General features: G+C 39.8%; 2 protein-coding genes across 3 annotated transcripts in view; one reads left to right on the top strand and one right to left on the bottom strand.

The window, feature by feature from the left end:
- Nucleotides 1-2,850: 2,850 nt before the first annotated feature.
- Nucleotides 2,851-4,285, top strand: LOC102655882 (ES1 protein homolog, mitochondrial). Its single transcript, XM_026446330.1, has 4 exons — nucleotides 2,851-3,012; nucleotides 3,239-3,528; nucleotides 3,730-3,893; nucleotides 4,050-4,285. The coding sequence occupies exons 1-4, from the start codon at nucleotides 2,851-2,853 to the stop codon at nucleotides 4,259-4,261; spliced, it is 828 nt and encodes a 275-aa protein (XP_026302115.1). The 3' UTR covers nucleotides 4,262-4,285.
- Nucleotides 4,286-4,716: 431 nt separating this feature from the next.
- Nucleotides 4,717-14,301, bottom strand: part of LOC100577847 — a 48,342-nt gene continuing 38,757 nt past the window's right edge. The window contains exons 2-3 of one of the 2 annotated variants that reach the window (XM_003251744.3): nucleotides 12,103-12,140; nucleotides 4,721-7,689 (exon numbers count right to left, since the gene is read on the bottom strand). In XM_003251744.3, coding sequence (XP_003251792.1) covers nucleotides 6,688-7,689; nucleotides 12,103-12,140 — 1,040 coding nt within the window. In that variant the 3' untranslated portion in view covers nucleotides 4,721-6,687. Of the gene's footprint in view, nucleotides 7,690-12,102; nucleotides 12,141-14,301 lie in introns of both variants that reach the window. The other variant, XM_016911521.2, reaches the window with a different exon arrangement.

Raw genomic sequence — 14,301 nt, 5'->3', positions numbered from 1 at the left:
TCTCGATATTAAAATTGATCATTCGTATTGGGGAAATGTTTCGAGAAACGATTGACTTATCAAAAGAGAAAAAAAGAAAGAGAAAGCGAAAGTAACGCGTAAACTTAGGGCTGTGACAAGGCTGGTTAAATTGGTCCGTGGAAACTGGCAACTTCGCTTACCGATCGAGATTCGATCTTTTCCCTTCGGGACGGAGGAGGAACGTGGCCTCGGAGCGAGAAGATGGAGCTTGCCCAAGGGTGATAGCACACCTAGTTTTGATTCGCCTCATGGCATCGTACCGGTCACGGGGCTGACGGCGCGTAATTGTTCTCTTGTCTGGTTCTCGCATCCAACCCCTGCCAACATCCGCCATCCCCGCGATTGCCATCGCGCCAAGAATGCATAAGCAGTCTGACTTTACCAACCCGCAATGCTGCAAACTCTTCCATCTCCCGAAACGCACGATTTCTCAAAATTCTTCTTTAATTTCCAACCTTCCATCTATACATCACGCGATATTTCGATCGAAACTTTTATAAAATTGCGCGTAATTTTACGTACGCCTCGTCGTCTCTCCTCCGTTTCTTGTTCAATTAATAGAAACGCGTAACGCGTTGGGGCCGAACGATAACTCGCGAACAGAATGAAACGGATGAACGCATCTCACGTGACACGGCTCAACAGCCAATCGACGGGACTTTTAGAAATTGACAAACGATCGTTTTCCCCTGCGCGCTCTCGGATTCGGGGTATCGGTAGAGAAATCCAACTATCGATACGATTGATGGATTATTAATGATTGACGAACTCGGTCTGTCGGCCACCGTCATGCACGGAACGATTGGGGGCGCGCGAGATTCACGCTTGCGAACCGATTCCATGCCGCGCAATCATATCGCGACCCGATATAATTGGCAGAGAACCGACAATCCTCGTAATTTCCGGCTCCCAGTTCGGAAATTCTGACGTGTGACACGCGACGCTTCGACGCTCCTGGGAGGCACAGCTCATTCAATTAACCACTCAGTTACTCGCATCGCATCGCATTTGCCCATCGACCTCCCATTTCTACTATCTCTCTCTCTCTCCCCCTTTCCCTCCCCCTTCCTCGCTCTCCAAAGACCCTCGAAATGGTTGCGCTTACGAGAGTTCGTCTTGGTCGCGAGAACTCGTGATTTAAATCTTTCGAGGATGTGTCGACGATGATACGTGTTAGTAGCTCTCGGATGTCACCAGGCTGTCATTCGACGAAACGGTTTTACCCCGCTCCTCGTGTCGTCGAGAATATTGCCACGACAGGAAGACTGGCTCCCCTAACTTCCCGTAAGTTTGTTTCCGCGTCGAGTTCTCTGGCGAAACTCTGACGACGTCTAAGAAACGACAGGGACGATTATTATCGAGACGCGGACGAAACAGTTTCCGACTCGAGTTTGAAATATTAAAAACTCGTCCCTCGAAATGTTTGTTGCGAGAATCCATTGAAACTGTATTTTTAAATCGTTCGTATCGAAATTGTGGGAGATGAGCGCGATTAACGAGAGGACGATAAGAGGGAAGGAAAGGAAAGTCGACGCGTAGAAGCGTAAAGTTGGTAGAAATTCACGAGTGATCGCAAACTCGGCGAAGGGCCGAAAACCGGCGGCATAGTGGAATTACTCGACGGCTGCCTCCCACGGGGCCGAACTTGTCCGCGACAATTTCAAACTTATTTTAACATTCATATAAGCCCTACCCCTACGTCCAACGAACGCGCCGGCGAACCGAACGCCTAAGCATCCCTCCTTTCCACGTGTAACCCGAGAACCGACCCGCGTAACTTGCTTTTCCTATGGAGAGGAGAGGGCGTATAAGCATAAGGGAAAACGCGGGATTTACATAAGATTATGCGTTAACCTTGCCGCTCTGTTCGCGTAGAAAAGGGAAGCAACGGAACGGCACTCGAGGGTGCCCTGTACTTACTGCTCGATAATTAGAATCGGTTGAGATTGCGCGATTTGCGATTCTCACGGAGAGCTTTATAGCGGATCGTAGGGGACGTTGCCATTACAGTGGCAAATTAAACGAGTGAGATCCCCTTTTAACGGGCGTTTAATCGTTTCTTCGAGATCGTTCGCGCCAATCGAGTTCAAATTTTTTTTCCCTGTAATAATTCTACGGGATTTTCTTTTTTTCATAGATAGTTGTGTAGTACTCCAAGCAACCGGAAAGGATTTATTATTACGCGCCCTATTTCTCATACCGTTGTTGCTAAATCTCTTCCCCGCTTCCCATAATGCGTTTCGTATTCATAGTCTGAGCGAAAATTGCTTCTAGAGCACAATAAAGGTTATACGGGCCATAAAATAAGTTCAGCCTACCTTGCCGATGTTTATTTAAACGGAGGAGAAGGCTTTGAATTTTCCTCCCTATCCTTCTCCCTTCACCTCCTCGCTATTATCCCATCCCATTCTCTTTCGCCTTTCTCCGACTTTCGCTTCGAACGTAAGCACAGCTTCGAACCACAGAGTCGCGGCTCAGAGAAGCGAACTTATCGATCGAGCCGCGTGTAACTCGGGAAAATAGTTTGCGCCAATCGCATCGAGGACTCTTGTTGTAATTCCGGCAAATCCTGCCCTCTATGGTGAACATCCCGAAATCGAGGTTCAAATTTACGAACACCGATATCACCACTATCGAGAAATAACTTTCTTCCTCCCCTTTCCACGTTTTTCCACATTTTTTTTCTACATTTTAAATGAAAAACAGGCGAATGTCGCAAATTGATAAAATGAAGAAAATTATCGGTTAAATAAACGTATTTAATTTGATAAATTTTAATGAAAAATAAAACGTTGTTTTATTTTTTATCACATATCTTTTATATATATTATGTTACGACGTTTACGATTCGTGTTAACGTTAAAAAATGAATCTTTCATGCTTGGAAGATCTATTTTATCGTCTAGTTTTCACACGTCACAAATTATTAACAGAAAATTTAATAAACAACAGAGAAAGACGTGCCAAAGGAGCGCAATGCCCGTTGCTGTTGTGAGTATTCGTACGCACGATATATCCTATTTGATAAATTATTATTATCACTACTATTAAATACTCGTACGTATACAATTGAAGATAGAACGATCGAATATTTCATTTTCCGATTAATTTTGCCAAATAGAGCCAAATAAAAATTATAACGCTGAATTTATCTTTTTTTTTTTTTTTAAATAAACGATTTCGTCTATTTCTTTTTTGAAATGTTTTCTCGTCGTAGATTTTGTGCGGCTGCGGTTATCTAGATGGTACTGAAATTTCGGAAGCCATGTCGGCAATGATACATATCTGCCTGAAAGATATGAAGCCACATTTTTACGCGCCAGACGTAAACATATGTGAAACTGTCGATCATTTTATCAAAAAACCGGATCCAGATAGTCCATCGAGAAACGCTCTAGTCGAGGCTGCCAGGATCGCTAGATCGGATATAAAACCGTTATGCCAATGCCAAGCTTGTAAACACGAGGCACTCGTTATCCCCGGAGGATTTGGTGCTGCGAAGACATTGTTAGTAATTTGTTGCGTCGACAGCGATTTAAAGGAACGATTGAACGAAACGAATAATTTCGTGGGAAATTTTACGTTCGATGCGAAAAAAAAAATAGAATTTAAGAATAAAGTTCAAGGTTTTAACTTACTCGTTCGTTTTACAAAACCAATCTCTCTCGATAATTGTATTCGTTTTTATTCTATCGTATTCCTTCGCAGGAGCAATTTCGCAGAGAAAGGTGCCGATTGCACTATACATCCCGATTTGGAACAAATTATCGAGGATTTCTATTACGAGGGCAAACCAATTGCATCGATCTGCATCTCTAGTGTTCTCGTAGCGAGAGTGCTCAAGGGTGTTAAAATTACGCTTGGGAAAGAATGTAAGTGTGGCCAATGAAAATTTCTTTCTATCGTGAATTATCCGATTATACAAGTTATAAATTTAAATTTTTAAACAAATAATATCTCGATATCTGTTGCAAGATGTAAAAGGATTAAATATGTATTATTATTCGCGTTAACAATCGTATTATTAGCACCGGCGGAAGAATGGCCGTTTGCCGATGCTATTAAAAAAGCTAAAGACATGGGAGCCAAGATCGAGCAGAAGAGCGTAAAGGGAATGACGAAGTGTAAAAAATACAACGTTTTTAGCACACCAGCTTGGATGTATAAACCTGCCACGTTCGCAGAAATTTATACAGGAATCGGAAAACTAATCGGCACGATGAAGAAACATATGAATTGACAATATCGTTTCCTTCGCGTGTTTTATTTCGCGTTTATTTTTATATATATATATATATATATTTATATATATATATATATATATATATATATGTGTGTGTGTGTGTATAAATATTTATTTATTTATTTATAATGAATTATAAATATTTCGATTAATGTTAAACTTTATTTTATAGCTTTTTTTTTAAATGTTGTATTGTTCGCGTGTAAATATTTATTAACTAAAAAAAGAGAGGAAAAAAAAAAAGAAGAAGAGAAAAGAAAAATAGTGATGTCACGTGCATCTATTAGTATTCGAATTATGTTTTTTTAACCATTTTTACGATAAATAAATTTTATTACGATTATAAATGGTAAAGTTTACTTACCTTGAGAGGGAAAAAAAAAATTCTTTTTTTTTTTTTTTTTCGTATTAAATCGCAGGAAATGATCATAACAGGTTTTCACACATTCGCATAAATTATGAAAAATATACTTTATTATTTCGATATTTCATCACGTGTCCCTTGCTGTATACAGTGTGCGAGATTATATACGAGATACGAGAGACACAGTGATCGAGCATTTATTTATTATCATACCTATACACTATTGTACTTAAAAGTAAACGTAACAACAAAATCTTTATATAACAATACGTCGAAATCTACAGCGAAAGATTCACTGGTGGACTTTTCGTCTTTATATAGAGTATTCTAGCGCGAAGTGGAATAATGGTGAATCTTTACATGCCATGATTCGTGTCGGAAATTTTTGAGAGAAAAAAAACAAACGACAAATCGTCGACAACGATTTGGAAATAAAACACGCATGAAAAAGAGAAAAGTATGAAGGGATCGTGATGTGAGAAGAAAAAAATCAATCGCACACGTGTGAATCTGAACAAAAATTCGATACTTTTGTGATAGAAGATATTAAGTTTAATTTGATCAACGACAAGAGATGAACAAATTCTACTTCTCGAAGCCGATAATAATAATAATAATAATAATAATAATTAATAGATGAAACAGTCTTTGTGAATTTATATAAATGCAGCGAGACAGTCTGCAACGTAGAAAAAGAAACAAATATGAGATATATATATATGTATACTTATCTACGATTATAGATACGTGAGCGTAGTTTACAACTACAATCATAGTTAAACGAAGAAATACACACGGTCCGCGAACGAATAATACACGCGCATGTTCATCGAACGAAGACGCAAATGTTAATGTCCGGTTCCGCTTTAGCTAAAACACTAAAGAAAACGCGAGGCAGAGCAGTAGAAATTTATTTACAAAAGGCCGTGACAAACGCAAATATTTCTCCTTCCGATTTCCGTTTCCGCGAATTTTCTGTTCTTTTTTCTTTTTTTTTTTTTTTGGAACACTCGTGGCGCTTTCACACCGCTTTTACGAATACGCGTGTCAAGCGCGTGCGCGCAAGCCCGTGAACGGAGAGATTAACCCGTTAATGCGCGCGTACACGGTCACACTCGTTACCGGGCTGAAGTTTACTCGAGCATAACGAAGGTGCACGCGCAAATGCATTCGATCAATTTAAAACCGTGTCCGTGAATAAAACGAGTTTCGCGCGATCTTCTCTCTCGTTCGATAACTTCGAATGATTAAGGTGGCGCGCAAAAATTGCGAAATTAATCGATCGACGCGATAAAAACGCTATTTCACAGATATACTTTTATATATCCTTACATACGGACACGAGGTTAATTGGAGTCGATAGATCATTTCCGATAGTTCTTCTTCCAATTCAGATATCTCGTCCGATCGAACAGAGCAGATACTTCGATTCGAAATTTTCAAAGTAATTTCAGTCGAGCACCGACTGTCCACGATTATTATGTTCAGCGGTTCGATGGCAACCTATATTTTGACGCTTTTAGTTTTCTTTCCGAGGAACGTCTGAGAAAGAAACGTGGAATTACGAAAGCGAAACGATATACACACACAGTTCGTATCTCCTTCGTAGCGAACGATTTAAATAATTGGGGAAAAATACTACGGTTTACACGCAATCTGTACAATTGCCACGAAAATTGGAAAGCACGTCAAGGCGGTTACGTTGATTCCAATAATTTACAAGTACGAAAAACGGAACGCGTTGATATAAAATTTCTAATTACACGAACGTTCTTCTTGTTAAATACAAAATCCAGTCTCGACGCATCGAATTATCGGGGGAAAATTATTGGGGAGGGAGAAAAAAAAAAAATTCACGCGATTTGTCCCTTTGATCGATCGTTTCTTCCGCACGAAATCCTTCTCCGATAAACAGGACAAATGACGATATTTTTCGTTCACGCTTTGATTCTAATCTCGTGGCCAGATTTCTTTTTTCTTTTTTTAAGAGGGGAGGGGGGAAGGAAGGTATCCCGTGGTTCGCGTCCGCACTACCTTACAATTTCAATTCCGAAAACGTTCAACTAAGCGCCAACAAAGGCTCGACGGTGATGCGGGAGGAGGATCTCCTCGCCTTGTCCTCCTCGTACTGCTTCATTTTCATCAACTTCCTCTTCCCCTTGCTCTGTTTCTTCCTCGGTAATTCCGTGCCGACCGCCACCTCGGAGCTCGTTTGCCCTTCCTCCTCCAGCATCCTCAGAGTTTCGATGATATTTCTGGGCTCCTGGCCGAGGCGCGTCCCCGTCGCGTTTTTATTCGCGTAAACGACGGACAAGTGGGAGAAGCTGGACTTCGGGGGAGCGGTGATGTCGGCGAAGTCTCGGAAATTCGCGAAGAAATCGCCGCCGCGAACCGGTTGCGGTTTAGGATTCCTGTAATAATTAGCGCGGCCACGATTCCCCCCGTGATAGTAAGGATTGTACAGGGTATCGTCCACCGAGTACTCGTCGTTCTCCTTCTCCTCGGGGTAATAGGTGCCGCCTCGAATCACGCCGAAGTTGCCCGATCCCAGAAGGGGATGGTGCACGTCTTTCCCGCCGACGGTTACCGCCGACGTTTGATAACCGTTCCGATCCCGTTGCAAGTATCCGAGGAATCTGTTCTGAGCCCTGTACCTTTGCTGCTCGGCGAACGAACTCCTCTGATTGGCGAACAAGTCGGCGAACGAGGGGAAGAAGTTCTGACTCTCGGTTTCCAAACTCCTCTCCTCCGAATCGGTGGTCTCCTTCGTGTTCTCCGCTTCCTGATCCGTCCACTTGGCGGACGTGGCGGACGACGCCTCGGTTTTTCCATCTTCGACGACTTCTTCGCGCGCGTTCGACGGACGGCCACGCTCGGTCGTATTCGCGTAACTTTCGCTCCCACCTCGCTCCTCCTCCTCCTCCTCCTCCTCCTCCCTCTCCCTCCCTTTATCGATCCGATCGGTTTCGCTACTAGTCCCTCCCGCTTCCTCCATGTACATGTCCGAATCGTCACCGTCCTCGTACTCCTCCCCTATTTCGGAGGCGGACGCCACGGAGTCCTGGAAGACACACAGAGAGAGAAATTTTTCCAAAGTTATATTAACATTTATTAGAATGTAATATTTAATAATATTATAAATATATTTCGTAAAATACATATATCTTTATGTCAAATGTGTCGTTAAAATATACCTACTTAAATAAAAACTCGTTTTCTAATGATGTCTATGAATTGATTAAATTTATTGCGCACTTGAGTGAAAGGATAATGTCAATAAAAGCGTACGTACATATTTATTAAACAAAGGATTAAACACCGACCAACTTGCTCCTTTTTAATAAAACGTCTTTTATTTAGGAAAGAATGTTAACTTTGAATAAATTAACTCTTACTTGTATATTTAAATCGTATCACTTTCCTTTAATATCTGGATAAATATTCACGAACTCAATGACCCGTAAAAAATTAAATATTAGGAATAAATGAATATTCATCATTACAAACTCTAAAATTATCATATTCGTAAATTTAAGATCGATCAATGTTGCAAAAAGATATTTTGCAGGAAGAGATGCTCGTAAATTTATCCACCAAGAGTCTAACAATTCCAATATCTCCAAGATATCCAAGATCTCTCTCTCTCTCGAATTTTCCTCTCGAACGGATCGACGCAACGCGTTTCGAGCTCCGAATGAAAGATGATCCGCGTGTTCCTTTCGCGGAGCTCATTGACCGATCGCATAAAAGGATCTATCCTCCTGCGACAGGACAAAAGCCCACCGTGTCCTCGCCTTGACATTTAACGCATCTTCGTGGCGACGACCGGCTGCAAAACAGGTATCGTAGATGTGACGTGGATATCGCTGCGCCTGTATCCATCGCCGTTCGACATTACGCGCGATACACGTTTATACACTGTTATCCGGCGTGCACGTGCGGACGCGAGCAATGCTCACGCGTCCGATATACGACGATTGAGATCGGTTGCAACACGGCCGCGACACGCCTAACCATTGTTACCGATATGTCAGGTCAAGTTGGCCGCGTGTATAACCGTATCTGCTTCGTATTCCTCGAATTTTTCCCCTCTAACATCATCATTTCCCCGAGAGCAATCGATACGAGAGCTTCGATCATCGATTATTTACCGAGAGTACGCGCGTTTTACGATTGTATGGTAATCCGGCGTTATGTACATACATTATGTATACGCAACGGGGACCAATTTAAACGGTAATAAGATTTTCCACGCGTCTTATGCAAATTAAAAATTTCTTTCCTCTCCCCTTCTTGTCAATCGCATGGTAGTGCACAATGTGGCGGATTCGATGAGGAACGTCGCGAAGCGAAACGACAAATTCATATGATCAACTAACTTTATACATCCGAATGTAAAAAGTATTGGGTAAGATGATGGATCGTTGTGCAAAGATAAGTGTACATACGAGAGAGAGACTAGTAAATTTATATTTTCATGCTGGAACGACAAATATTTTCTTCGCGTGTGTACGCTGTTACCCGCGCGAGAACATAAATAACGTTTATGTTACAAAATTTCAGACGGTTTACGGATGTAGCGAAGTTATAAATCAATGAGGCGCGAAAGATTTTCCGGCAAACCGACGTCGGGTTAACGTATGCGCCTTTTTCACTGACTGACCTATAAACGGGTATTGCGTCACGCAGTGCGAATCGTAGACGACGAACGCCTTTTGCCCTCGTAAATGAAAGTGATAGATGAGCCGTTATGTCGCCGTAACAAGAGGTGATCACGATTCCGCGCAAATAAGATCTGACCGTGATTACGATCTCAGAAGAAAACGTCGCGGTGAATTATTCCCGTGTAATTCCCTTGTCATTTTAATTAACGCGCGATGGTATTTTTTTTTTTTTTTTCCTCTTTTCCTCTTGCTAATGAACCGCAGTTTTTGCATTCTATTATCGTAGAAATTTGTCATGAGCACAAGTAAGAAGCGAATAGAAATTTATACAAACGATGTGTTTCTTACTAAAAATTCCAAATTCGATATATATAACGATACGAAACGTTCAGATATTCGACAAACGAATAAAATTAATTGATTCAAAAATTACAAAGTTTTCGTGTAAAAAAGAGAGAGAGAGAGAATATCCCGTTGAAGTCATATTTTATTTCTGGATCGATCGCCGAGATGCAAGGAATCGAAAAGTATTCGCTTAATATAATACGAGGAGATTATGAATGGACTCGATGACTTATATCTTTTCCTAGAAATGCCTGCTTCCAGGAATCGCGTCTGCCAACTCGTCTGAAACTTGGGATAGATCGGTGAAACGAGGGCGCGTAAGCGAGAGATCCAAGACATGAATAAGGATAGTAAAAATTATCCTTTCCATTTGATGTTTCGTGGTGGTATCGGAATAATTCGAAAACCGTTTCGAAAGGCATCGAAATTATAATCATTCAAAGTTTCTCTAATTTTTAACACGCTTTTAATTCAATTTTGTGAATAACAACATCAAATTTTGCGTTAAAATAAAAAGAACACGTGTGCATCATTTTTGTGAAATATTTCAGTCAAGGAATCGCGTATCTTTAGGAGATAATTTTCATTTAGATCCTCTTTTGAAAAGACATGGCGAGAAATTTTGCTATCGTGTCTTGTTTTTATCCGTAATTAACCGTGGCGAGGAAAAGGGAACGAAATAAGAGAGAAGTGAAAGGGTTGTTTGGTTGAAAAAGATGAAAATCGTGACAAATCTGTGGGTATTCCGAGCGCACGGATCCGAGGACACGAGAAGATGGATCGTTGGATCGGCTGACCGCAAAAGAAAGAAAAGGAAGTGTTATTAACACGCCGATTACGGAACGCGAATTAATCTTGTGGCTCGTTCGGTAATGGCAACACAACGCACCGATGATTATTATATTAAGTCAATATTTATATGCGTGTACGTATATATATATATATATATATACGTGAGCAGAATCCAATTAGATGCAACGTCCTATCATCCCTCTCCTCGGTATAAATTATATGTGTATTAAGGGCAATCAGTCTGCCAGGTCTGCAGGCTATAGGATAGATGATCCGCCGTGCCAACAGATATAATCGTTGCAAGCTTTATTACAGGTGTACAGACGCGAAAGTATCACAGAAATCTGTACACGTTTCGACGACCGATCGTGGGATCTAGCCACGTTTTGGTCCCCGTTCCGAAACAAAATGATCGGCACGTTGCAATAATGATTGATCGAGATCTTTTCGTTTCTAGAAATCTGACTGACGTTTCGCCTTATTTCTTACGTTACGCACACCACTGTGATTCCATTAAAATTCCATCTTTCGCTTTTTGATCTAAATACCTAGGCGCGAAGGTATTTCTTTCTTTTCGTTTTTCCTCCAATCCTCGAAAATTCGAGGGAAAAAACTTTTCCGATCGAAAAACGAATATTTACGCGATACTCTTTGAAAGCGTATTACGATTACGTTCTAGAAATCATTACGCAATACAGATAACGAGCCGTGTCACCGATACTCCATCATTTCTTGCAACAGCATTTAAACCATCTTTTGAAATAAAATTTACATATCATACTTTTTAAAATATTTTTATAATCAAACTCGTTGCGTTTCTATCGGTTTCGCAACGTTGGTCTAAAACGAGTCTAATGTTTCGCTCGATATTCGATTGGCTTCGAAATATTTATACACCCGGCATCATCGTTTTTTCCCTCTAAAAACACGCGTCAACGTGTCGAGTTTTTTTTTTTTTTTTTTTAAAGTTTTAGCATCAGTTTTACTTTTACTTTACTTTGTTCGACACGAGAGCATTGCGAGACGATAATCTAAACGCGGTTACATAAAGAGCTAATGAGCGCGTTTTTAATCGATGTCATTATCTTCTTTCGTAACTTGGAGTTACTTTAAATACAGCAACGTATGAAAGAAAAGAAGGTGGAAGGAGCGTTCCTCATGTCTTCTCGGTCGATTCATTCGCGATTGATCTACATAGTTCTTGTACCACTTGTATCCACACCGGTAATTTGAATTGAAAAATACATCTCGCGTAATATGACAATCTCATAAATCTTGCTATTTCTTCTGATCGCGCAATATCGATAATGCGATGCATTTTTTAACGTAACAGAGGAATGCGTTTGACACGCATTATTTACAAATCGCGTTAAGAACAAAGTTACGATATTAATTAATTAAATAAACTCTCTTTCGATATCATTTATTAAGTTATTCTTTCAACGAGATACACAAGTAGATCATAATATACCAGCACCAGAGTTATTTTACTCAAACTTGTACAAATATACAGAGATAACGATACTTAATAAAATCGACCTACGATAAATAATCATCGAGCATCGCGTTTCCCCGATATAAATCAAATCACCAACTTTCTCCACGTTGTATCAAAAAGGATTAGAGTTAAACTGCTATCCACACGTGTCTTTTCCCCCCTAAGATTTTCTTACCTCGTGTACAACAGTGTCCGTAGGAACTGGCGCTCCATCTGAAATAAAGAACGAATTCTCGTAAGATAAAATAATTTTATACGCGAATGATTCGCTTTGAAAACTCACGATCATTCCAATATTTACCATTAGATATATATACATATACATGTCGATCCGTTTGATACAATTTATTACGATTTATGTATCTAGAAAATCGAGTATTCGTTAAAATAAATCTCGATCCACTTGCGCGTTAAACACGATTAATCGAGAGGAAGGTTCGTCGTTTTATCACAGGCAAATGTTTGTTGATTAATTCGCTAATAAACGTGATCGCAAAATTGCTCGTCTAATAAGGGTTAAATTGAATACCGGAATGGTCGTTGATAAATGATCGTCCTCCTCGTCTCGAGTGTTCGAGCCATACCGTGGCGCTCCTTGAAATTTTCAATCGACCAACAACGAAGCTGCCTACGGAATGATAAATGCGACCACTCTGACGATCTACATAAACACCGAAGACGATTATTATCGATACGTTTCTCCGTGCATTTTACAGAATTTCAAATGGTTAAAACGACGTGACAACGATTCTTTCACACCGAAGCGTTTCGATCTTCCAAAGTTCGTCTCAAGCGCGAATACAACAAATGTATATCGATGCAAATTGGTTCTAGAATTCGCGTAACACTCGGATATCACTCGGTTGGTAAAGTGTCTCTAAGTGATTTTTTAAAATTGAAAAATATATATAGGATTTGAAAAGTATTAATCCACCATTCTCTTACGAATACAGATAAAAGGATTAATTAACTGGAACTATTCGAGCGTGCGACGAGGGCAGTTTTCTTTCACCGTTGCCAGGAGAGAAAGTCAATTACTGGGATGACAAGCGGCAAACGTTTAGCGATGACGTAGTACGTCTCCAGAGATACTCGCGGTACGTGTTCAAAGTTAAAACGCTCCAACAGTTGCTCCCTTGGCTCCACCTGTCAACTGCAGTTCCAAAGACAAGGCGGTTCGATCATTTCCTACTTGCCGTTCCTTTGAATTTTCGTTTCGCCTATGCGTCCTTTACGACCGTGCAAACAACAGTGAAAACAAAGTTCTCCGTCCATTCTAATCGGTCGAAACCAAAAATTTCGTGATTCGAGAACAAAAAAAAATGTTTACATATTTTTGGTCATCAAAGAGGATAATAAAAAAAAAAAAGAAAAAGAAAAATATTGCAAATTCAATTCCATATAAGAATTTTATTGATTTTTGTTTTTGAAAATGTGTTAATTTTTAAACAATGAAATCCTGGTTCGATCGATCGGAACGATAATATCATTGGATCGTCGAGAAAAATGTTATTTATCAAATAAACTTGTTAAATCGGTGACTATTGGCAGTATTTCACCACACCAATTACGGCCACCGCAACCGTAATGCGACCAGTAATTTGTTGAAGCGATTCTCTGAAATTCTCGCGATTTATTGCGATGCGTATCATCGATCGTAACGAAAGATGTATCGCGTTCTCCGCGTTTAGAAAGGATTTAGATCTCCGCGTTTATCATCATCGATTATTACCGCGTTACATTCGATCCGAATCGAAACGAATTTCGTGCGAAATTTCCCGAAAACAATTTAAAGGAATTAACGATATTTTATCGTCCCACTGCACTGATAACATTTCCTTGTTTACTTTCCCGTGTTCTTACAACAGCATTGCCGTGAACTTTAAACATTTGATTCAGCGATACGTAGAATAAAATTGCAGCATTTCATCATTAGTGAATACTGTACAACTTTATGGCTCATTAAATTATTTATTTCTTCGAGAATTATTATCGTATAATTAGATATGAATTGTTTACAGAAAACTTATATTTTTTTAAAAATATGTTCATGCGAAATAGAATATGCCGTAACTCATTTATATTTGAAAATTGAAAAAAATATAAAGATTAATCATAATAAAAAAGAACGCTATAATATACGTATTGAATAACAAATAGTAGTAGCATAATAAAATTTTTACAACTTCATAATTTAAATTCGTGAATCATCAAGATATTCGAATAACCGCTTACGCGTATAAACGTGAAAAAATGCATCGTAAAAACTGTCGAAGGTGTGAGTTTAGCATTTGCAGAACTCGATGTAAATATTATGATAGTTTAATATTAATTTGTAAACTTCAAGGATAGCACTTTTCTACCGAAGTACAAA

The sequence above is a fragment of the Apis mellifera genome, linkage group LG1 (assembly GCF_003254395.2).
Source record: "Apis mellifera strain DH4 linkage group LG1, Amel_HAv3.1, whole genome shotgun sequence".
In the NCBI taxonomy this organism is placed as follows: Eukaryota; Metazoa; Arthropoda; class Insecta; order Hymenoptera; family Apidae; genus Apis; species Apis mellifera.
Note: the sequence above shows the minus strand (reverse complement) of the source record. Positions and strands in the feature narration are given on the sequence as shown.

Bases quoted from the DNA above. Each gene is read 5' to 3' on its own strand.
- LOC102655882 (XM_026446330.1), top strand. From the start codon at position 2,851: ATGTTACGACGTTTACGATTCGTGTTAACGTTAAAAAATGAATCTTTC. The intron at 3,013-3,238 runs GTGAGTATTCGT...TTCTCGTCGTAG, and splicing joins GCGCAATGCCCGTTGCTGTT to ATTTTGTGCGGCTGCGGTTA. The intron at 3,894-4,049 runs GTAAGTGTGGCC...TCGTATTATTAG, and splicing joins AATTACGCTTGGGAAAGAAT to CACCGGCGGAAGAATGGCCG.